At 43.2% G+C, this 25,896-nt stretch overlaps 1 protein-coding gene across 1 annotated transcript in view; it reads right to left on the reverse strand.

Annotated features, from left to right (window-relative positions):
* The window catches only part of LOC137321575 (CUB and sushi domain-containing protein 1-like), a 2,214,006-nt gene that overhangs the window by 388,726 nt on the left and 1,799,384 nt on the right, over positions 1 to 25,896 (reverse strand). Inside the window, exons 28-31 of the mRNA XM_067984007.1 lie at positions 15,210 to 15,348; positions 14,848 to 15,035; positions 10,046 to 10,240; positions 319 to 435 (exon numbers count right to left, since the gene is read on the reverse strand). Coding sequence (XP_067840108.1) covers positions 319 to 435; positions 10,046 to 10,240; positions 14,848 to 15,035; positions 15,210 to 15,348 — 639 coding nt within the window. The remainder of the gene's footprint in view (positions 1 to 318; positions 436 to 10,045; positions 10,241 to 14,847; positions 15,036 to 15,209; positions 15,349 to 25,896) is intronic.

Consider the following 25,896-nt stretch of genomic DNA (forward strand, 5'->3'; position numbering starts at 1 on the left):
TCACTCTCATGAGATATCTGCTCCATTTAACTTCCTGTATGTGTTTTCTGTATATACTTGTATTTCTCATGCTGGGCATGTGAATTGTTCCAATTAGACTTTTTTCCTTTTTTTTGCTCAAGAGAGACACATTAAAGCACCCTTAATTTCCCTTAGGATGCTGACTTTTTAAAAAATGTTTTGGGAGAGGTGAAAATCGAGTATCAGATTAGAATGTGATCACTCAAAGTATGCATGGTTTGCAAAGATGTGCTTTAAAACTTATTAATTCAGTAATCCACTCTTCAGATATCTAGTCAATAAGTAAAACAAACTTACCAAACTCCTTGGGCACTGTGATGGAGTACAAACATGTCTGGCCACTTGTATAATTGTGAGGATAATTGGGTGAAAGAACCACTCCTTGAGATCCAGTGTGCTGTCCTCCACATGGAGCTGAAAAGGGAAGTAAGGTTTTATAAATACTGAACATCAGAAGTAAGGTGTAACTGAGAAGAAACATGTTCCATTACATCATAATAATAAACAGAGTCCTGGCCAAAATTTATCCCTCAACCAACACCTAAAATAGATGATTTGGTCATTTATCACATTGCTGTTTGTGGAACCTTGCAGTGCACAAATTGTCTGCTGCATTTCCGATATTACAACAGTGGCTAGCACCTTCCCAACAAAACACTTAGGGAACCATACCTGGCAGCACTGGTGACCAAGCTCAACTGAGTACAACACCTGAATGATTCTGGAACTGATGCAAGAGAAGATGGCATACATTAAAGGGCCCGGCAAAGTAAGAGTATCCATCAGTCCCATGTAGCAGGTAGATGGTCCAAGTTTGCAAGCCACAAAATGTTGCCTGTCCACTTGGTTGCATAGTTTGTACTCGCCCATGCAAAGCCCTCACACACCTTACTGCCCTTCCCTTGTATCTTATTCTTCAGCAGGGCACACATTCAGACTGCAACTTACAATAGATAACACCACCACACCTACCTCTTCCAAGGGCTTCTAACTTATAATCATTTTAACAAACCACAGTCACTTACAACGTTCAGGATGGATATAAAGTAGTCTTCGGTAATCCCCCGTACTTTGGGAAATGCATCCCTGCAGCTACATTGGGGCTGATTTTAACCCCGAGCGTATTTCGGCTAGGCAGAGGCCGGGGTAAGTGCGAAACACTGGCCTAAATTGGAGGTTCGGGGTATTTTAACTCCTGCCGGAAAGCAACTAAGTCATGAGAAGGGGGATTTTCGGAGGGTCTCGCAGGAGGGAAAGGGGGGGTGAGCCTGGAGCAGAGGAGGCTGCAACTTTCCTTATGTGGCCCAGAGGTGCATTCCTGCTCCGCCTGGCCCCACAAAGGAAAGATTTACACGACCTTGGGAGGGCCCCTTCTATCTGTAGACCTGCTTCAGCCTGGTGACATAATAGGACTCCAACTTACATAAATTCATAAGACCCCCCTATCAGTTTTAGAGGGCACCTCATCCACCTGCAGAACCCTGCAGGTTAAAATTTGAAATGGCGCAAAAGGGTTGGGGACTGAGTAGGTAAATGACCTGCTCGTTTCTAACTGCCCACCTGTCTGGTATGTACAGGCCATTTGGCCCAACTGGTCTATGCCAATGTTTATACTCCACATGAGCCTCCTCCCACTCTAATTACCTCTTCCCACCCTACCCCCGTAACCCTCTATTCCCTTCTCCCTCATGTATGCATCAAGCCTCCCCTCAAATGCATCAATGCTACCTGCTTTGACTATTCTCTGTGGCAACAAGTTCCACATTCTCACCACTCTCTGTGTAAAGAATTCCTCCTAAATTCTTTATTTGATCCGTTAGTGGCTATTTGATATTTATGTCCACTTGTTCCGGACTCAACCATGAGTGGAGACAGTTTCTTCGCATCCACCCTATCGAATCCCTTTATAATTTTGAAGACCGCAATCGGGTCTCCTCTTAGTCTTCTCTTTTCCAGAGAAGAGGCCCAGTTACTGTTCATTTTAATATTTTTGCCTTAAATCTGGGGCCTTAATGAGGCCAAGGCACAAAACTGTCGCAGGCACTGTGGCACGCAAAATTCATCAGACCATAGTATTGCAGCCCAATAGAAAATGGGCACTGGGCCTGCTAACCCAATTCCGTCATCCTCTGTACCCATGCTGTACCTCGTCTCCCTGTGCACAGCACCACAGGTTCTACCCCACAGAGGCTTAATACTCTTCAACTACAATGTCAAAGGTTATGGTCTTCAGAAAGTAAACAAAACAAGATAGACTTTATGAACGAAATTGCTCAACCATTACAACAACAACAATTTGCATTTGTATAGCGCCTTTAACCTAGTAAAACATCCCAAGGCGCTTCCCAGGAACGTTAACAGACAAACTTTGATACCGAGCCGCATAAGAGGATATTAGGACAGGTGACCAAAAGCTTGGCCAAAGGGATAGGTTTTAAGGAGCGTCTTAAAGGAGGAGAGAGAGGTAGAGAGGCGGAGAGGTTTAGGGAGGGAATTCCAGAGCTTAGATCCTAGGCAGCTGAAGGCACGGCCGCCAATGGTGGAGCGATTAAAGTCGGGGATGCACAAGAGGCCAAAATTGGAGGAGCGCAGAGGTCTCGGTGGGTTGTACGGCTGAAGGAGTTTACAGAGACAGGGAGGGGCAAGGGTGAGAATTTTAAAATCAAGGCGTTCCCAGACCGGGAGCCAATGTAGGTCAGCGAGCACAAGGGTGATGGGTGAACGGGACTTGGTGCGAGTTAGGGTACAGGCAGCAGAGTTTTGGATGAGCTCAAGTTTATGTAGGGTGGAAGATGGGAGGTCGGCCAGGAGAGCATTGGAATAGTCAAGTCTAGAGGTAACAAAGGCATGGTTGAAAGTTTCAGCAGCAAATGAGCTGAGGCAGGGGCGGAGGTGGATGTGTTACGGAGATGGAAGTAGGTAGTCTTGGTGATGGAGAGGATTTGGGGTCAGAAGCTCATCTCAGAGTCAAACAGGGTCAAGGTTATGAACGGTCTGGTTCGACCTTAGGCAGTGGCCAATCATTGTAGCCTATACTCGGCTTCAGCAAATGGAAGTTAAAGTTTGATTTGATACATGCATCCATGTTACATCCAAACTGGACAATAGATAACTAAAAAATACAAAATAGTTTACAATAGAGTAAAATCTGTTTAATTTGAACTTTTTTTTGATATACTCCATTCCTTGAATGTAAAGTTTTACATTTTCACCTTCAACCACTGAACATTATGGAGAGAAGGAAACTTTCTACTTCACTGAAACTGTAACAGGGGAATCAACAAATCACAGTTGTCAACGCACAATGATGGAAAATGTGCCAGCTAACATGTCTCCTGTTCACAGATAATGAATGCTTACCATGTCAATGGGCCATGAGACGTTTGTGACTGACACAAAGCACCTATGCTTCTTAGCTTATATTACTGCTTAACGACCCATTATGTTGGCCAAAGAAATGAAAATAAAGACTAGTGCAGCTGTTGTGTCTTGCCTTCTCTGTGTGTATCCGCAATAATTCTTGATTTTCAGGATGACTGTTACGTAATGTCGAATAAAGCAATGTCAGACTAATCAGAAAGTAAAGGCCACTCTGACGAACAACAAATGAGTTCACAATACTCTAATGTTTTCATAGACTTTCAAGTAATTCTCATCTGTCAAAAACAAGGCATCTGCAATTTCAGATTACCCACAAAGGAATACCCAACTCAATGGAAAGATTTTCTGCAGCGCGTGGTTCGAGAATAAACCCTACATTCAGTAAGTATTTGTATTCTAATGGGCTTTAGCAAATAAATGGAGGCAATATCACAAAAACGAAGACTAAGCTCTAAAATAATCTTTACTCATCAAATAAAAAGACACTCGCAATTTCAGAAAAATCCACAAAGGACTATACACAGCCCATCTCCAGAATGAGTTTGTCAATCACTTGGTGAAAGCTCCCGTAAAGTATCAGAAAGTACATGAACAGAAGCTGACAATCTATTTCTATAGGGAAAAATTGCAGTTACTGTGCAGCAGATATACAGAAAAAAGGTACTTAGGATTTTAATTTATTTTCTTGATGAACACTAAGAATTGTGAACATTAATTTTATTTTATTGTCGTCTCAATAGTTTTCAGTGTTTTCTCCATTTCTCTAAAAGGATATTTTTTTAGTTGTGGTATTGTACCACAAATTAACAAAACATCAGCATACATTAGTGATAAAGTTCACCAATCACCAAAAGTCACAAGTCAAACATCAATGTTTGGAGAGGCTCTGAGGCAGAGATCTGCAACATCCATTCAATTTACAAATGGCACTCTCCTTATTTCGGAAGCTTTGGTTCCCACTAACGACACAGCCAGATGTTGTATGGTATTCTACATAGGTCAAAAGCAGCCATTTGCATATAAGTTGCATGATGATTACCCAACTTCCCTTCCTGTCAATCATGTTAGCTGACATTGTAAATGGTTCCCTCTCTTCGGGTACTGTCCTTCATGCATCTGTCGTCATCATCCAACTCCTTGAAAAAAACACTCTTCACCTGTCTGTCCTTGCAAACTACCTCCAGTTCTCCAAGCTCCTTTTCCTCTCCAAAGTCTTTGAGGGGTTGTCACCTCCCAAATATGTGCCCATCTTTCCCACAGCTCCAAATTTGAACTTCTCCAATCAGGTTTCTGTCCCTGCCACAGCACTGAAACGACCCCAATCGAAGTGACAAAGAAATCCTCTGTGACTGTGACCGTGTTAAACTATCCCTCCTCATCCTTCTCGTCCTCCCTGCAGTCTTTGACACAGTTGACCACATCATTCTCCTTCAGCGCCTCTCCTCCATTGTCCAGCTCAGTGGGACTGCCCAGGCCGAGTTCCACTCTTACCTATTCAGTCATAGCCAGAGAATCTCCTGCAATGGCTTCTCATATTGCCCCTGCATCATTACCTAGGGACTCCCCCAAGGATGTATCCTTGGCCCCTTCCTATTTCTCATCTACATACTGTTCTTCGGTGACATCATCCCAAGACGTGATGTCAAATTCTACATGTACGCCAAAGACACCCTGCTCTACCTCCCACCATCTCTCTCAACACCGCCCCCACTGCCTCTGGATTGTCAGCCTGCTTGTCCGACATCCATTCCTGGATGAGCCACAATTTCCTCCAATTAAAGATCAAAGCCATTGTCTTTGACTCCTGCCATAAATTCTGTTGCCACCAATTCTAACCCACTCCCCAGCCACTGTCTCAAGCTGAACCTGACCGTTTGCAACCTCGGCATCCTACTTGACTCTGGGCAGAGTTTCCAACTCCATATCCGCTCCATCACAAAGTCCGTCTATTTCCACCTCTGTAACATCGACCGACTTCTCCCCTGCCTCAGCTTATCTGCTGTTGAATCCTTCATCCACGCCCTTGTTACCTCCAGACTCAACTATTCTAATGCTCTCCTGGCTGGACTCCCATTTTCCACCCTCCATAAGCTTAAGTTGATCCAGAACGCTGCTGCCTGTAGCTTAACCTGCACCACCTCATTCACCCATCATTCCTGAGCTCGCTGGCTTACATCAGCTCCCGGTCCACCAACCTTAAATTCTCATCTTCGTGCTCAAATCCCTCCATGGCCTTGCCCCTCCCTATCTCTGTAACCTCTTCCAGATCTACAGCCCTCAGAGAACCCTGTATTCCTCCAATTCTCACCACTAACCCATCCCCCACTCCCTTCACCCCACCATTGGCAGCCGTCCTTTCAGCTGTATAGGCCCTAAGCTCTGGAATTCCCTCTCTAACCCTCTCCGCCTCGCTCTCTTCCTTTAAGACCCTCCTTAAAACCTACCTATTTAACCAAGCGTTTAGTCATCCCCCCTAATATCTCCTTCTTTAGCACCTGTGAAGCGTCTTGGGACATTTTCCGACGGTAGGTGCTATATGAACTTCTCCAAGTAGTTGTTGAAAGAAGAAAGAAATACTCGCATTTATACAGCACCTTTCACGACCTCAGGTAGTTCCAAAGCACTTTACAACCAATGAAGTACTTTTGAAGTTGCAACAGAAAGAAAGAACTTGCATTTGTAAGAATGCATAATGTAGGAAATGCGGCAGCCAACGTGCGCACAGCAAGGTCTCACAAACAGCAATGAAATAAACGATCAGATCATCTGTTTTAGGTATTAGTTGAAAAATTTGTTGGCTAGGGCACTGGGAGAACGCCCCTGCTCTTCTTGGAATAGTGCCATGGGATCTTTAACGTCCACCTGAGAGGGCAGACGGGGTCTCGGTTTCAATCAACCCGATAGATAGTACTTCTGACAGTGCAGCCTAGATTAAGAGCTCAAATCTCTGGAGCGCAACTGGAACCCACAACCTTCTGACTCAGAGGCGAGAATGCTCCCACTGAGCGAAGGCTGACACCTTATTATTACAATTCTGGCATTTTATTGCCCGTGGAATCGTATTAAGCTCTCCCAATGGACATCAATTTAAATGCAGTATTTTTTGAGAAATGTACTTTCATCATATATTTTTAAAGCGTAAAATATATTTGTGGGCTCGTTAGTTCCTTCATTATAATATGATGCTGAACAAACATGAACTGTCTCCTGACACAATGGAATATTCATTGAGGAGACTTTAAACTTGGAGAGCTGTAGCAGCTCTTCTGCTCCACGATGATAATTATAACAAGCTTCAGACATTCCGATTTCTTCAAAGAACCTCTCATAGTAAGAAATGATAAATTATTTTATCTGTCCTTCTAATTCTGTTGGAAACTTCAAAAATAATTTCTGGATGAAATATTTTAAAATAAAATGAATGAACTTTGAAAGTTAGAAAGGGCCGTTGTTATGAGTAATGAAGATTTAAGGAGTGAATAAGAAAGCTTTAGTAATTTGAGGAGTCATATGATGTTAGAAAATACAACATCCACAACCCTTTTGGGGGAAAGTTCCAGATTTCTACTACCTTTCGTGTGAAAAAGTACTTCCTGATTTTGTTCCTGAATGGCCTGGCTCTAATTCTAATATTATGTCCCCTTGTTCTTGCGAGATCTCTTAGACTTGTGAGTGACATGAAAAAATTGTATCTTTAAAAAAAATCGGAAGAAGCAAGACCTCACTGCCCGAAATGGCATGGGGGGATCAAAATGTGGTGATTCAATCAGTGCACTGCGAAAGAACTGCAGGTTGTGAACCTAGAGGGTAGAACAGAGGACAGAGAAATATCTGAGTTAATGGAAAAACAGGCAGAGGAGCGATTACTGCACAAATAAAGCGATCTGAGAGAAAACTAGATAGGCATGAACATGGGTTGGAGGCTATGTGATGGTAATTTGTTTTGAAGTTAATGGTGCCAGACCCTAAGGCTATGGAGACGTCCAAGACAATGAAAGGTGATTCATTGAAGTGTTCAAGAGCAGAGGTCCAGAGTTGGGCAACATAGGCATCAAGATCTGCAGTGAAGTAGCCATGCCTCAAACTGCATTGATGATCATGGATTAGGCCAGAGCTCTTCAGATGAGAAATAATTTGACAGTAGACAATGCCGATGTAAGAATAATAGTTCAAAGGGCAAGAAGGATCACATTTCTTAGGGGTAAGGTGAACACAGGCAAATATTCACAAAGGAAAACTGGACAGGGGCAAATGAGATTGAAGATACAGTGTAGGACATGGGTAAATTCAAAGGCACACAGACGCCCTCGTAAGAACGGGATATGACGCTAGACTTGTCGATCGACAGTTCCGACGGGCCACAGCGAAGAATCGCATAGACCTCCTCAGAAGACAAACACAGGACGCAACCAACAGAGTACCCTTCGTCGTCCAGTACTTCCCCGGAGCGGAGAAACTACGCCATGTTCTCCGCAGCCTTCAACATGTCATCGATGACAACGAACACCTCGCAAAGGCCATCCCCACGCCTCCACTACTCGCCTTTAAACAGCCACCCAACCTCAAACAGATTATCGTTCGCAGCAAGTTACCCAGTTTTCAGGAGAACAGCGTCCACGACACCACACAACCCTGCCACGGCAACCTCTGCAAGACATGCCAGATCATTGACACGGATACCACCATCACACGAGAGGACACCACCCACCAGGTACATGGTTCATACTCCTGTGACTCGGCCAACGTTGTCTACCTCATACATTGCAGGAAAGGATGCCCCGGAGCATGGTACATTGGCGAGACCATGCAGACACTGCGACAACGGATGAACGGACACCGTGCAACAATCGCCAGACAGGAGGGTTCCCTCCCAGTCGGGGAACACTTTAGCAGTCAAGGACATTCAGCCACCGATCTTCGGGTAAGCGTTCTCCAAGGCGGCCTTCGAGACACAAGACAACGCAAAATCGTCGAGCAGAAGTTGATAGCCAAGTTCCGCACCCATGAGGACGGCCTCAACCGGGATCTTGGGTTCATGTCACGCTACACATAACCCCACCAGCAAAAAGGGGAAAAAAATTATGTTTTTAATATTCCCTCTCTCTCACTGCCATTTGGGTCTCTTTCTCTCTGTCTGTGTAATTGACACAATGTATATCCAGTGTACTGGGACGTGCTGTTCTCCGTGACTGGCCTGTTTGAATAACAACGACACCTTTTGATTGGTGTGATGCTGTCCCAGCCTAGTATAAGATATGCGATTTGAAAACCTTTTCACTCATTCACCTGACGAAGGGGATAATCTCCGAAAGCTTGTGATTTTAAAATAAATTTGTTGGACTATAACCTGGTGTTGTAAGATTCCTTACATTTGTCCACCCCAGTCCATCACCGGCATCTCCACATCACCGCTGGTCAGTATTTGTTCAGAAAACGAGGCAGTACAACATCCCACTCTTAGCCATGCCATCAAAGGGAGGTGCCAGGTAGCTATTTCCCCACAGAAAAAGACGGAATAAATTCAAGAGTGAACACTAAGGTGCTGTCACAGATCTCCAAGCTGCCTGTTAAGAAGAATGGCCTTCATTGCCACTGACAAGTTCCTGCAGAAGATAGATCTGCAGCTTCAGGTCTTCATGGGGCATCTTACAGAGGTGGCCAATTGGTTCCTTGATGAAGCGCAGTCTGCACAAGCACAGCTCCTCCAACAGTGCCTCAAATTACATTTGTTCCCTGTATACTCTCTGCAGGGGGTGGGGGGAATAGGAGGGAGATTGATTCAGTCTCCGGACATGGTTCCTCAAACACCTACTCCCTCTGCTCCTCCCCCAGGTAGTCCATGATAATCAAGAACAGGGGAATATCCAGTGGATAGAGTATTACAATGCTTTCACCTTCCGAACATGTAGAAAGGGGATCCTGAAATTAATTGCCTTCAGACACGAGCAAGTCACTGGATGGCAAAACTGAGAGAATTAGAAAAAGCAATCGCTGAGAACAATTTCCAAATTGCTAGGGTGAGGCTCCACCGTTTTAATGGTCCCTTTGTTGGTCCCTCAGGTTGAGATTCATGTGACGACCTTAAGTCGCATCAATACCAGATCTCTCACGCCATCATTTTTCAGTCTAAGTGGCTGCGGTGCAAATAATGGCATAAATCCTGCAGAATGGCTCGCCATTGACTGCAATGGTGGGCTGAGTGACGAGAACAAACTTATATCGGCTTAGGCGAGGCTATCGGCAAATTATGGCATAACTTACTCCATTATTTCTTCGAACTTTTATATATTAATAATGGCATATGACATTATTACATCATTACTTCGGCCCAATTTTCCAGCAAATTCAGGCCCATTGTCCCATCACTTGCAGTTAATTTTATCCTTCCAATCAGAAAAAGACAAGAATATTAAAAATAGAATCATTCAGAAATGGAAGCATTGAGCTGCCTAATACTTTTACAGTTCTCTAATATTTTGAGCTGTACAATATCATATTGAATGTGTAACCTTACTAAAGATCATAATGAAAAATTAAAACTTGTGCTGGGAGGATGGCCAATTTCTATCATCACCTGTAAACTGTTATGCACCAAGACACAGCGTTCTTGCCCACTCAATTAAAAATGGTGTTTATACATTACCAATGCAAGAAGGAAGAGGTCTATTCCAGACTGGCTTCTCATCAGCCCCAATGATGCACATGATTGTAGCAAGACTTGCTAATTTGTAGCCAGCATCGCAGTGGTAGGTAACAGTGGAACCGAGTTTAAAGTCCATGCCAATGCGTGTGCCATTCATTATGTTTCCGGGGTCAAAACAAGCTTCCCGTGGTTTCTCTGTAATAAAATGGAATAAAGTAGAACTTCACAAAAGGGAACATTTTCCAATCGAGCATTTTCAATGAAACGGGAATAAACAAACAATAGAAAAGTGGAAATGTTCTGCAGCTACCTATGGATTCTGGAGGAACTGGTCAGTGAAACTTTGCTACATGGGTAAGAGTTAAAAAGATTACATGCAAAGGTGTAACGCACTTGAGCCTAAATCCATGCAGAACAGAAAGTGTAGGTTCGACTCCCGGTGTTGGCTTAACTGATCTTAGCCAGGACAGCAGTTAAGAAAGAGAACATGAACCAAGATTCCTGTTCCTGATTGTAATCCAGTGATTCATGTGAGGACAGGATTAAGCTTGGCTGTGATGTCTTTCACAGTCAATATATCCCTTTGGTATTTGCTGTACTGGCTCACACATGAAGAATGGTTATTTGAGTAAGGCAACAGATGGCTGCTGGCACCTGTGGAAATGTACACCAGCAACAGTCTGGGAAGGAAGGAAAACAGTTGGCAAGAATAGCTAAATGTTGACACTTTGGAGAAGAATCTTGCAAGGTTTAGAACTGGCAGTACATCTGAATCCCAATTGCATTTTAGCAGGGATTTAACCAGTGGCAGGAATTTCACACATTCGCATTACAGAATATATTGATGCAAACTAACAGGCAGATTCTTGATATTCAAGAAACTTTGAGATATTTTACTTTTTTCTTCCTTTTTCCTCCTAGTGGCCTCTTTCTGCATCGCTCATAACTGGCAACCACGAATGCAGGAAAATAGACTTGGTCCGAAGCCTCCCTCCATCACAGTCATACTATGTCCAGTCTCTAGAGCAGTACGAGAGCTGCTTGAGATTACTCTTCCACTGATTTTCTCTCCCTCTCTGTCAAGGAGTGCCTGTTAGATTGCATCATTATATCCTGCAATGCGAATGTGTGATATTCCTGCCACTGGTTAAATCCCCGTTAAAATGTAATTGGGATTCAGACTGCACAGTGACTAATCATAACATCACAGCTGACAGTAAATCACTGCATAATTACTTGTGTGAAACTGGACTGAACACCTCTGCAGGGCAGCCTGTTGAGGTTCGCACAGCACTGTACCACAATGTTGCTTATAAACAGAGTAAGGACTGAGTGAGGAGAGTGAATTAGAGTGGGTGAATTCAACGACAAATCAGGTAGAGAAAGAAAAATAGAGAGAGGGAAAGAAAGATTGGATTAAGAGAGAAAGAAAAAACAAGCAAAAGAAAAGTAAGAAAAAATATTTAAACATGTAAAATTTGACATTTTTAAAATCTCCTAAAACAGTTCACAACCGGAAGGAATGAGACTCCACGGTTTTAATTGTTCAGTGTCTGGGCAAAAGAGGTTGATTGGCAGTCATTAACAATTATCATGTCGCTAAAAGGGTACTTACGCTGTTAATTACTAGACTTAACTTTCTGTGGCGTGTTTAATGGGCAATTAATGCGCAAATGCAGCAACTTCACGAAAATCACGGGGAGGTGAAGAGCGAGTTGCCGTTTTCGTGAAGCTAACGGCAGAGCGGCGAAAATCAGCCAGCAACTTGTGGCGATTCGCAATTCACGGGGCATCTCTTCCTCACCACAAGTTGCTGGCCGATTTGCGCGTTAATAATGGTGCGTGTCGTTTAGACACCGTTATTTTTTCAGCAAAATCTGGGCCATTAAATTCCATCCAAACGCACAGTGGATACACAATGCATAAAAATGGAACCCGGTTTGTTTTACATGGGGAAGGCATAACAACTCAAAAGACACAGATAAAGCTCTTCCTCACAAATATTAGTATATTTTATTAAACCTCCCCTCCCCTGTCCTTGGTTGTGCACATCTCTCAAACTTTACATTTAAATGTTTTGTTATCAAAAAAAGTATTCAGAAGGTAATATAAAGAAGGCATTCAGAAAAACACAGCAGGTCAGTCTGCATCTGAAATATATGTAATGTTGCTGTTGGAACCCTCCATCAGAATTCATCCTGAAACATTAACCTCTTTTATCTTTCAGATACCAACTGATCTGCTGTGCATTTAAAAGATGTTCCTGATTTCCAGCATTTACCATTTTGCTTTTTATCTGTGCACAAAGTCATATTTGGGTTTGCTGTAAAAATTAAAAGCCAAATTAAATTATTTAAAATGTTTCTTATGTGGAAAAATAAAACATGGTTGCTTCATATGACAGCTGATATACATTTAGAAAATAATAAAAATGTTAAATATAGCTTTAATAACACATCCAAACACGGACACTTCTATTCCTCATATACTGGAAAGAAAATTTAACTGATAGTAGGTGATTAATATTTATATTAAAAATATAAATGTTCATGAAATCAGAATCAAAAGTGTTTGAGTAAGAGCAATTTGGGCCCCTTAAAAACTGATAATGGTGATATTGTAAATGAAAATAAGGAAATGGCAGTCATGTTGAATAATTACTATGAATCAGTATTTACAGTAGAGGAGGAGGATAGCATGCCGGACACCCCAAGGAAACTAATTTTGAATCAGGGACGGGGACTCACCATAATTAATGCCAGCAAATTAATAGTAATGATGAAAATAATGGCACTAAAGAGTGACAAGTCCCCAGGACCAGATGGTTTCCATTCCATGGATTTAAAGGAAGTAGGTAAGAACATTGCAGATGCCCTAACTATAATCTTCCAAAGTTCTCTTCATTCAGGAACTGTTCCTTTAGATTGGAAAATTGGACATGTCACTCCGCTATTTAAAAAAGGGAAGAGAGGGAAACCAGGGAATTACAGACCAGTTGGCCTAACATCTGTTGTCGGGAAATTACTAGAGTCTATAATTAAAGATAGAGTGACTGAACACCTTGAAAATTTTCAGCTGATCAGAAAGCCAGCATGAATTTGTAAAGGATAGATCAAATCTGATTGAATTTTTTGAAGAGGTGACGGAAATATTAGACAGGGGAATGTCTATGGATGTTGTTTAAATGAACTTCCAGAAGGCATTCGATAAAGTCCATCATAAGAGACTGTTAGCTAAAGTTGAAGCTCATGGAATTGAGGGCAAATTATTGACCTGGTTAGGAAATTGGCTGAGTGGCAGGAGGCAAAAAGTAGGGGTAATGGGCAGGTACTCAAATTGGCAGGATGTGACTAGTGGTGTCCACAGGGATCTGCGTTGGGGCCTCAATTATTCACTGTATTTATTAACGGCTTAGATAACGGGATAGAGAGCCACACATCCTAGATTGTCAATGACACAAAGATAGGCAGCATTGTAAGCTGTGTAGAAGGAAGCATAAAATTACAGAGAGATATTAATAGATTAAGTGAATGGGCAAAGCTGTGGCAAATGGATTTTAACATAGGCAAGTGTGAAGTCATCCACTTTTGACCTAAAAAGGATGGATCAGAGTACTTTCTAAATGGTGAAAAGCTCGAAACAATGGAGATCCAAAGAGACTTCGGGGTCCACGTATATATAAGAACATAAGAAAAAGGAGCAAGAGTAGGCCAATCGGCCCCTCGAGCCTGCTCCGCCATTCAATAAGATCATGGCTGATCTGATCCTAACCTCAAATCTAAATTCATGTCCAATTTCCTGCCCGCTCCCCGTAACCCCTAATTCCCTTTACTTCGAGGAAACTTTCTATTTCTGTTTTAAATTTATTTAAATCTATAACATAGATCATTAAAATGTCATGGACAGGTACAGAAAATAATCAAAAAGGCTAATGGAATGCTGGCCTTTATATCTAGAGGATTAGAATACAAGGGGTTAGAAGTTATACTACAGCTATACAAAGCCCTGGTTAGACCACACCTGGAGTACTGTGTTCAGTTCTGGGCACTGCACCTGAGGAAGGATATATTGGTGTTGGAGGGAGAGCAATGCAGATTTACTAGAATGATACTTGGACCCCAAGGGTTAAATTACGAGGAGGGATTACACAAACTAGGGTTGTATTCCCTGGAATTTAGAAGATTGAGGGATGATTTGATTGAAATTTTCAAGATATTAAGGGGAACTGATAGGGTAGATGGAGAGAAACTATTTCTGCTGCTTGGGGAGTCTAGGACTCGGGGACATAAACTAAAAATTAGAGCCAGGACTTTCAGGAGTGAAGTTAGGAAACACTTCTACACACAAAGGGTGGTAGAAGTTTGGAACTCTCTTCCGCAAAGGGCAGTTGATGCTAGCTCAATTGTTAATTTTAAATCTGAGATTGATAGATTTTTGTTAACCAAAGGTATTAAGGGTTATGGGGCTAAGGCAGGTTTTTGGAGTTAGGTCACAGATCAGCCATGATCTCATTGAATGGTGGAACAGGTTCGAGGTGCTAAATGGCCTACTCCTGTTCCTATGTTTCTAAGGATGAGGAACTCAAAATACCTCAAAACACAACATTTTTCCAATTACCTTTGGGTTTTTGTAACCTGGATTACATGTTAAGACAGACAGCTATAAAAATCAGATTATTAAGTAAATGTCGCTTCTTTGCATTTTTTTAAAAACAGAAGTTACTAACTACAGTTTCAGGATCCAAAGATGTGTAAGCATTTAAACGCTACTATGTATTAACCAGATAGCGGGAAAATTAGTACCTTTATAATCGATGGCAAATCCCGCCATGCTGACAGAGGCATCACTACGAAAGGCCAGGTAAAGGCTATTGCCACTGCTCTCAATTCTCTCAGGTGACTGTGATCCTTGAAAGCTGCCAATTAAGGGGCTGTTGGAATCTTCCCCTTCATAGATATGAAGAAAATCATAGCTGGGCTCCATACTGAAACTAAAACAAAATGAACAAGATCAAAAAGATGTTAGGCAGAAATGTTGACTCTGATATACTTCAGAATAAAAGTAGGGCTGTTAACATTAATAAGTAACGTGCCTGTACAGACGGCAGAATGTAATTACACTGCATGATATTTAACCGAAAAATATTATTTTTCTGGGAATTCACCTTTTAAATATCAGTGCTATGACATAGTCCGGATTGACTTTAATTCTCCAGTCACATTCTTTCCCGTGAGGATAAGGCTGAGGGTAGTTAGGCGATAAAATGACGCCCGCAGGGCCTGTCAGATTCCCTCCACAGGCAGCTGTCACAACAACAAAAAAAAAACAGAAAATCAAACATTCTCCTGCTTACTCAAACTAAAGAAACACTGATGGGGAGATTGAAGAGTGGTTTGTTTACTCTCAAACAACAGAAAATTACTTACAGCACGCTGTGTGGCATTGGGCAAAAGGCTGCTCAGAACAGCAACCTTGGTAGCAGAGCAATAAGAATTACCCGAGGGCTTTAAATCAACTGGGTCTCTGGTATTTTCTGTATTTCTAATGCTGCAAGAATAGTTTCTTACATGCACCGTTGAAACACTGCCCACTTTAAAGTTATTCACTTACTTACGGATGCCTGAGGGCACTGATGCAAGTGAAGTACATTAAGCAATTATGCTTCACTTGTGCTGGCAAGGGATATGCCTGCCAATACTGGTGCCACACCAGTTTCTTCTGAAACTGAGAGAATCACAGCATATGCCCAGGCACATAACGTGCTTCCCCTGGTCCTGCGGCACTCCAAATTGCACGGGAAATCTCAGTGCCCAGTGTGGACAGCACGCTTCACCTGGCTGCACGACTGAAATCTAATCACTGGCAGGATGATTCTACCTGTCCAACAGGCCAGTTCCTAAACACAACATGGCCTGCTGTCACGACCCATTTTGATTTCTGGAATGCTGCATGGCACACTCCTTTGCAATGGTCTTGTTCGAAATCATCTATCCGTCAATCCCTTGATGATTTATTATGGACTTAAGAATATTAGACCACAAATTCTATATTAAATTTATGTCAATACTAATTTGCCACCGTGTTTGTGGTAAAACAAATGCATTTGAGACTGACTTACGGGGTTAATATATATCTCTTGTTACTTTACACTGTTAAATAAAATCTGGCTCAAAAATGCAGCTTGTTTATTCAAAAGAAACAACGCGCAAACAAATAATCTTTAGCAACTTTCAACTCTCGCTCAGGAAAGAAAATAAAATGAAGTGAAAGCACACTTTGCAAATGACAATAAAATACACGTTTCAATAAGAATTTATAATTTAAACCAGACTTTATCAAAAAACCTGAAACATTTTAATAGCCAGAGCAAGGTGTGTGTACCAATGATACCTGAGGATTGTAATAAAATTATTTTTGCCATCAATGTGTTATTTATAAAATAAAACTGGCCTAACAATTTTCCGAGCAGCTCGAACATGTTTAGGTTTCATGCCAAGTCATACGATCACAAGTTCTCAACAATATTTCCTCAGTCTTTTGATAACTGATAGGTACTTTAGGTCGAAGTCTCGTTTGCATGTCATTGTAACTGTTGATGTGCATTATATACATTCTGTTGGAAAGACAACAGATATTTTCCAATTTGAAATGTTAACATTAATTTAACAACAAAGAAATAAAATAACTTGTACTTTAGACAGCTTCCCAAATATCTATTTGGATTGTAGTTATGCTTTTTTAAAGTTTCTTAAAAATTGAAAATAGACAAAGGTACAACTTTACAATACCATTCAAACCCAGATGCTGATTTTTAATATAACTGCACAAATTTTAAAACCGAGTCTAGTTTTAAAACATGCTGACAGAACGTTAAAAAGTCAGTCCCCGATTGAAATGTCCATCTGGTGAAAGTTGAGGCTGCAATAAAGAATATATTATGGACAGTTATCTTCATGATTTCAGCACACAGCAGTCTTCAATCTAATTTTCCTGGTAGTCTGATTAGACTCCTTTGGAACATAGGAACATAGGAACAGGAGTAGGCCATTCAGCCCCTCGTGCCTGCTCCGCCATTTGATAAGATCATGGCTGATAGAGTCATAGAGTTATACAGCATGGATAGAGGCCCTTCGGCCCATCGTGTCCGCACCGGCCATCAAGCCCTGTCTACTCTAATCCCATATTCCAGCATTTGGTCCGTAGCCTTGTATGCTATGGCATTTCAAGTGCTCATCCAAATGCTTCTTGAATGTTGTGAGGGTTCCTGCCTCCACAACCCTTTCAGGCAGTGAGTTCCAGACTCCAACCACCCTCTGGGTGAAAAATTTCTTTCTCAAATCCCCTCTAAACCTCCCGCCTTTTACCTTGAATCTATGCCCCCTTGTTATAGAACCCTCAACGAAGGGAAAAAGCTCCTTAGTATCCATCCTATTTGTGCCCCTCATAATTTTGTACACCTCAATCATGTCCCCCCTCAGCCTCCTCTGCTCCAAGGAAAACAAACCCAATCTTCCCAGTCTCTCTTCATAGCTGAAGCGCTCCAGCCCTGGTAACATCCTGGTGAATCTCCTCTGCACCCTCTCCAAAGCGATCACATCCTTCCTGTAGTGTGGCGAACAGAACTGCACACAGTACCCCAGCTGTGGCCTAACCAGTGTTTTATACAGCTCCATCGTAACCTCCTTGCTCTTATATTCTATGCCCCAGCTAATAAAGTCAAGTATCCCATATGCCTTCTTTACCACCCTATCTACCTGTTCCGCCGCCTTCAGGGATCTGTGAACTTGCACACCAAGATCCCTCTGACCCTCTGTCTTGCCTAGGGTCCTCCCATTCATTGTGTATTCCCTTGCCTTGTTAGTCCCTCCAAAGTGCATCACCTCGCACTTTTCCGGGTTAAATTCCATTTGCCACTGTTCCGTCCATCTGACCAACCCATCTATATCGTCCTGCAGACTGAGGCTATCCTCCTCGCTATTTACCACCCTACCAATCTTTGTATCATCAGCGAACTTACTGATCATACCTTTTACATTCATATCCAAGTCATTAATGTAGACCACAAACAGCAAGGGACCCAGCACCGATCCCTGTGGTACCCCACTGGCCACAGGCTTCCAGTCACAAAAACAACCTTCGACCATCACCCTCTGCCTTCTGCCACTAAGCCAGTTTTGTATCCAAAGTGCCAAGGCACCCTGGATTCCATGGGCTCGTACCTTCTTGACCAGTCTCCTGTGCGGGACTTTATCGAAGGCCTTACTGAAATCCATGTATACCACATCCACTGCGTTACCCTCATCCACACGCCTAGTCACCCCCTCAAAAAATTCAATCAAATTAGTCAGATATGATCTTCCCTTGACAAAGCCATGTTGACTATCCCTGATTAATCCTTGCTTCTCCAAGTGGAGACTAATTTTGTCCTTCAGAATTTTTTCCAATAATTTTCCTACCACTGATGTTAGGCTCACTGGCCTGTAGTTCCCCGGTTTTTCCCTACTCCCCTTCTTGAATAATGGTATTACATTAGCGGTTCTCCAGTCCTCTGGCACATCCCCTGTGGCCAGAGAGGTTCTGAATATATGTGTTAGAGCCCCCGCAATCCCAGATGCTGATTTTTAATATAACTGTGCAGTTCTATGTTTCTATGTTCCTATGTTCCTATGTTTCTATGTTCCTATGTTCATATGTTTCTATGTTCCTATGTTTCTATGTTCCTATGTTTCTATGTTCCTATGTTCCCATGTTTCTATGTTCCCATGTTTCTATGTTCCTATGTTTCTATGTTTCTATGTTCCTATGTTTCTATGTTCCTATGTTTCTAAGTTCCTATGTCCCTATGTTCCTATGTTTCTATGTTCCTATGTTCCTATGTTTCTATGTTCCTATGTTCCTATGTTTCTATGTTCCTATGTTTCTATGTTCCTATGTTTCTATATTCCTATGTTCCTATGTTTCTATGTTTCTATGTTCCTATGTTTCTATGTTCCTATGTTTCTATGTTTCTATGTTTCTATGTTCCTATGTTTCTATGTTCCTATGTTTCTATGTTTCTATGTTCCTATGTTTCTATGTTCCTATGTTTCTATGTTCCTATGTCCCTATGTTCCTATGTTTCTATGTTCCTATGTTTCTATGTTCCTATGTCCCTATGTTCCTATGTTTCTATGTTCCTATGTCCCTATGTTGCTATGTTTCTATGTTCCTATGTTTCTATGTTCCTATATTTCTATGTTCCTATGTTTCTATGTTCCTATGTTCCAAAGGGGTCTCATCAGACTACCAGGAAAATTAGATTGAAGACTGCTGTGTGCTGAAATCATGATCTGTGATCTAACTCCATATACCTGCCTTTGGCCCATATCCCTTAATACCTTTGGTTGCCAAAAAGCTATCTATCTCACATTTAAATTTAGCAATTGAGCTAGTATCAATTGCCGTTTGGGGAAGAGAGTTCCAAACTTCTACCACCTTTTGCGTGTAGAAATGTTTTCTAATCTCGCTCCTGAAAGGTCTGGCTCTAATTTTTAGACTGTACCCCCTACTCCTAAAATCCCCAACCAGCGGAAATAGTTTCTCTCTATCCACCCTATCCGTTCCCCTTAATATCTTATAAACTTCGATCAGATCACCCCTTAACCTTCGAAACTCGAGAGAATACAACCCCAATTTGTGTCATCTCTCCTCGTAACTTAACCCTTGAAGTCTGGGTATCATTCTAGTCAACCTACGCTGCACTCCCTCCAAGGCCAATATGTCCTTCCGAAGGTGCGGTGCCCAGAACTGCTCACAGTACTCCAGGTGCGGTCTAACCAGGGTTTCGTATAGCTGCAGCATAACTTCTGCCCCCTTGTACTCGAGTCCTCTAGATATAAAGGCCAGCATTCCATTAGCCTTCTTGATTATTTTCTGCACCTGGTCATGACACTTCAATGATCTATGTACCTGAACCCCTAAGTCCCTTTGGACATCCACTGTTTTTAACTTTTTACCATTTAGGAAGTACCCTGTTCTCTTCTTTTTTGATCCAAACTGGATGACCTCACATTTGTCTACATTGAATTCCATTTGCCACAGTTTTGCCCATTCACCTAATCTATCAATATCGCTTTGTAATTTTATGTTTTCATCTACACTGCTTACAATGCCACCAATCTTTGTGTCATCGGCAAACTTAGATATGAGACTTTCTATGCCTTCATCTAAGTCGTTAATAAATATTGTGAATAATTGAGGCCCCAAGACAGATCCCTGCGGGACTCCATTAGTCACATCCTGCCAATGTGAGTACCTACCCATTATCCCTACTCTCTGTCGCCTTTCGCTCAGCCAACTTCCTAACCAAGTCCGTACTTTTCCCTCGATTCCATGGGCTTCTATCTTAGCTAACAGTCTCTTATGTGGGACTTTAACAAATGCCTTCTGGAAGTCCATATAAATAACATCCATTGACATTCCCCTGTCCACTACTTTAGTCACCTCTTCAAAAAGTTCAATCAGGTTTGTCAGGCACAACCTACCTTTCACAAATCCATGCTGGCTCTCTCTGATTAACTGAAAATTCTCGAGGTGTTCAGTCACCCTATCCTTAATTATGGACTTCAGCATTTTCCCCACAACAGGTTTTAGGCTAACTGGTCTATAATTCCCTGGTTTCCCTCTCTCTCCTTTCTTAAAAAGCGGAATGACATGCGCAATTTTCCAATCTAGAGGAACAGTTCCTGAATCTAGAGAACTTTGAAAGATTATAGTTAGGACATCCGCAATGTGCTCACCTACTTCCTTTAAAACCCTGGGATGGAAACCAACTGGTCCTGGGGATTTGTCACTCTTTAGTGCTATTGGGGTGATATTCCCGATTTTGATAGATTTTGTGAAAAAGTTGACGTGAGTGCGAAAGGAGAAAAAGGTGGATTTGTTCACTAAAATCGACAGGGGGTATTCTGGGCCTTGCGAGTTAATTAATTGCCCAATATGGTATCAAGTCAAAAGATCAGGAAGTTCACTCCTAGATTTGTGATAGCTAGTTGACCTCAACTGGGGAAGCAGATAGGGTGTTACAATCCAATGCGGCTTCTGGGATTAGGGAGAGAACATATTCATCAGGGTTCCTGCTCTCAATTACAATTTGGATTGGACATGGCTCTGATGGCAGCCCCCCGGCCCGCCCTCGCCCACCACCCCCAGATTAAATAACCTTTGGCACTCACTAGGTTAACAGATGAAGAAGGGCCATTTGTGTGCCCATGGAATCATGCCTTAGCGTGATCCTATCCTATATCGCCCTTGTTTACTTTGGGAACAATTTTAACCGAACCCGCCATTCGGGAAACTGGCAAAATTGGGTGCAACATTGGTTTTACACCCTGCCCAATTTTACTCTGCATCAAAGTCATTGGACAGGGTGTCAAACTGGCATTCCATCGATCCCATGGATTTCCCACCTGGCGAGTTACGTTAAAATTACCCCCTTAGTGTCCATTTTCTTTACGCCTCTGTGACTTATCTTTGGATGCTTTTCTATGTTAAAGGCGTTTTGTAAATGGAAGCTCATCGTTGTTGGGGAATCGGGTGAGAACAAAACAAAAAAATCATCTAATTGAACACAGGGGATGGAAAAACTTCTGAAAGGAAGGAAACCCAGCCAGAAATCATGGTTCATATTGGAAAAAATTACATAGGAAAGATTAGGAGGGAGAGCTCGACTACAATGCAAGACATTGAGGCGGTAATCTAGGGATGACTTCTGATGCCATGTGCTGGACAAGTTAGGGAGAAGCAGAGTAAATGAGTCAATATGTAGCTAGAAAGTTGATGTAAAAGAAAATGTTCCAGATTCCTAGGCCGGCACTTGAACTGGACCAGGATCAATCTCTCTGTAGAAAGGGTAAAATGGATGCCTTGAAGTTCTATAATATGAATGCTAGGAATCTTAAGGAATAAAAGGGGAGAACTGGAGGTCTTTGCTGGAGAGGGAGGCTATGATATCATCGGCATCAAAAAGACCTGGTTCAACAATGACACATGTTGGGTAAATGTACAGGAACACAGAATACTTCATAAAAATAAGAGGCAAACTGGGAGAGGGTGTAGCCTTCTGTGCGAAAGAGAATTTGGTTCCAATGCAGATGCTGATAAGGTGATAAGGAAACTCTGTAAATAGAGATGCAAGAATGAGGGAAAGGAAACTAACCATGGGCGTCTGCTATAGGTCTGCTTTCTTGCAAGGCAAACTCGCACACAAAAACAGCTATAGGAGCAGGCAGCTACAGGAGGAGGGCCTTGATTCATCCATGTACTGTCCTCAATTGAAGAACAGGTTATGGACATCTTGCGAGGGTGGAGGGCAAATCCTGCAGGGTTTAAAACCATCTTCCCTTCCTTCCCTTTTCACTTAAATCTCACCCTTACACATTATGCGTGACAAATTGCTGCCGCTTTCAGAAGCCACTCATCTGTCTCTGCTTGGCTCTGCCACTAAATGCTAACTCTTGTCCCTTTCTTGCATTTCAGATTCAGAAGCTCCACTCAGCCCCACAAGGAGCAGAAGATGAAGAAGAGAGCAGCACTGCAGGACAGGAAGCATCACGCGACCTTACACTGGCAGACACCAGCTCAGAGGTTGGCACCGCACGTCGCAGGAGTTCGGCATGTCTGCTCCAATGGCAGCCATTCAGTCAGTGCGCTCGTTAGTGCCACACAGCCAGCTGGGCCAGATTGCCCCAGCCAATGCCAAGATACTGCAGTCCACAGCCGGGCCCTCAAGTCCCACCGCGGCCATCTGAAGTGTTCTCAGTGGAAGCTCAGCAGCCTCCCACCTCCCAACTTTAGGCACTGGAGAAACACTTCATAGAAGCACTAGGGTAAGGAAAGGAAAACGCAGGACAGGCACTAAGGGCTTGCATCAGGGTGAATCATAATTATTTTTGTTAATTATTACAGACTGCGACAATATTTGGTTGATGAATTTGTTTTTTTGTTCTGGATTTGGTGTTGGTATATTTTGTAATGAAATGAGGGCAGTGAGACGATGGTAGTAAGGATGGTGGTGATTCAGGTTATAGGACTATTGGTGTGTTGGGATGGGATAGATGGTTCAGGTGAAGCACTCATAGATGAGCTGCTGTGTGAGAGCTCTGACAGTTAGTGACTCTGGTGGTCAAGGCCGCTTCTGCTGTTCCTCTTCCTCCCCCGGCTCCTGCTCCTGCTGCACTTCTTGCTGCCCAGAGGGTGGTAATGGCTGGTCCTTCATGATGGCAAAATTGTGGGGTATGCAACGGGTGAGCACAAATCTGGATACCCATTCAGGGGTGTACTGCAAGACTTCTCCGGAACGGTCCAGGCAGTGAAAGTGTTGTTTGAGCACGCCGACTGTCTGCTCGATTATGTTTCTAGTGGCAGCATAGCTCTCGTTGTAGGTCTGCTCCGTGTCTGTGCCCGGGCTCCTGATTGGAGTCATGAGCCAAGCCCTTGTTGTCCAGTAGCCAGCCGGTAAGCGACAGCCTGGTTGGAGCAAAAGTGGCACAGGGGATTGGCGCAGGATAAATGCATCACGATTGCTGCCAGGAAACCGGGCACAGACCTGCATGAAACGCTGGATAGTGTTGCAATGTTTGTAAGGGGTCAACAGTTCATTACCTTCTCGTGGAGGCTGACAACCTAGAAGAAAGATCACTGGGATTGTCCGCAGTGCTGGATTGAACCAGCTGGATATTGAGGGAGTGGAATCCTTTTCGATTCAGAAAGAAGCCAGGCTGGTGATGGAGAGCGCACATGGCAATGGGTGCAGTCGATGACTCTTTGGACTCTGGGGAACCCTGCAATGCAGGTGAAGCCTAGTGTTCTCTCGTGCTGCTTCGCTCTGTCTATGGGGTACAAGCCCAGCTGCCAGCCTGCTACCCGATGGTCGGGGTGGAACAGATGGGGCGTTTCAGGACCGGCGTCGTATGAGAGCATCATGACTACTGCCAGGAAACCGGGGACAGACCTGCTGAATCGCTGCCTGTGGTGACAAGTAAGTTGAACTTTGAGCAAATGGAAGCCCTTCCTGGTTCAGAAACAGTGCTAGTTTCTGATGGGGAGCAGACAGGGTTACTTGCGTGCAGTCTATGGTGCCCTGCACCTGCAGGAGTCCAGCAATGCGGACAAATCCCAGTGATCTTTCTTCCTGCTTGTCAGCCTCCATGAGAAGGTAATGAACTGCTGATGCCTCATAAACATTGCAACAATGACCTGCGGCATCGCCGCGTGTACAGAAAACTGACTGATGTTGCTGATGTCCCCAGAGCGGTTTCGAAGGAGCCAGAGGCATAACATTTCGATCCACGGTGACCTTCACTGCCACAGGCAGTGCACTGCATTCCTGGTGTTGGGCTCCAATTCTCACTCCGACAGGTGGCTCAGTGACTGTCTCCCTGTCGAAATGCAGCCGCCTTACACACTGCTCCTCTGTGAGGTTCAGGTATGATGCTGTGCTCCTGAATACCCTCTTGCTGTAAGGCCTCCTTCGCCCTCTTCTTGCAGCCTGTGTAGGTCTTTGCTGCATTTCTTGCTGCTGCTCCTCCTACTGATTTGGGAGCCACACAGTGCGAAGCCCAGCTGCACGGCTACGCTCAGCAAATGAGAATAAGAAAATCCTGCAATCCAGCAAATCCATAAACTCACTCTGCAAAAGTATCTCACAGACAAACTCTTGCGAAAACAACCAAAAACATGGCACAAAAGCACATGAGAAGCCCAAAACAACTAACCAGAGACTTGCTTTAATGGAAGTGAGGATCCCTTTAAATGCTGTTTCTGAACACTGCTTACTGATTGATCCCGTCATGATTTGCTGGGCGGGTTAAGGAAGTGATGTTTCAGACGCACACAGACACCAATTTTACAAAAGGGTCTTGATTCAGGCACAGGACCCGTATTAACATTTTTAAATGACGTCTGCATTTGTTGCAGGCTGATACCACGGACGCCGATTGAGCGCCGCAACCAATATGGCATTGCCCGCACTTCCAGCGCTGTTCTGGCGCGGAAAAACACGCTGCAGAATACAACTTCATGGCATCCATTTTGGACCCAGATAACGTGCGAAACACATTGCAATTTTTACCCACCATCTTGACAAAAAGAAAGACAACGAGTAGAAACACTTTCCAGCTTGCCTCAAGAATTGAGGTTACCAACATTTCCTCTGTGCATTATGTGCAAACAAAATAGTAAACCCATTGATAAAGATTGGTGTTTGTGACTTTGTTGCACATGGTGCACTGATAAAAATCAGCGAGGAAAAAACAATTACTTGTTGAGTTCATTGAAATTCTATCCAAATGTTTGAATTATTTTGCTAACAAGTTAGCATTCAAAAGGTAGATTGCTTACAAGCCTTGTAGGTTGTTTATTCACCAATGATTCATAACATGCCATTTTTGAAAGGGAACCTAAAGGAGTTTTTTAAAATTCGTTGATGGGATGTGGGCATCGCTGGCGAGGCCAGCATTTATTGCCCATCCCTAATTGCCCTTGAGAAGGTGGTGGTGAGCCGCCTCCTTGAACCGCTGCAGTCCGTGTGGTGACGGTTCTCCCACAGTGCTGTTAGGAAGGGAGTTCCAGGATTTTGACCCAGCAACGATGAAGGAACGGCGATATATTTCCAAGTCGGGATGGTGTGTGACTTGGAGGGGAACGTGCAGGTGGTGTTGTTCCCATGTGCCTGCTGCCCTTGTCCTTCTAGATGGTAGAGGTCGAGGGTTTGGGAGGCGCTGTCAAAGAAACCTTGGTGAGTTGCTGCAGGGCATCCTGTGGATGGTACACACTGCAGCCACGGTGCGCCGGTGGTGAAAGGAGTGAATGTT

Source organism: Heptranchias perlo, chromosome 5, assembly GCF_035084215.1.
Source record: "Heptranchias perlo isolate sHepPer1 chromosome 5, sHepPer1.hap1, whole genome shotgun sequence".
NCBI lineage: Eukaryota > Metazoa > Chordata > Chondrichthyes > Hexanchiformes > Hexanchidae > Heptranchias > Heptranchias perlo.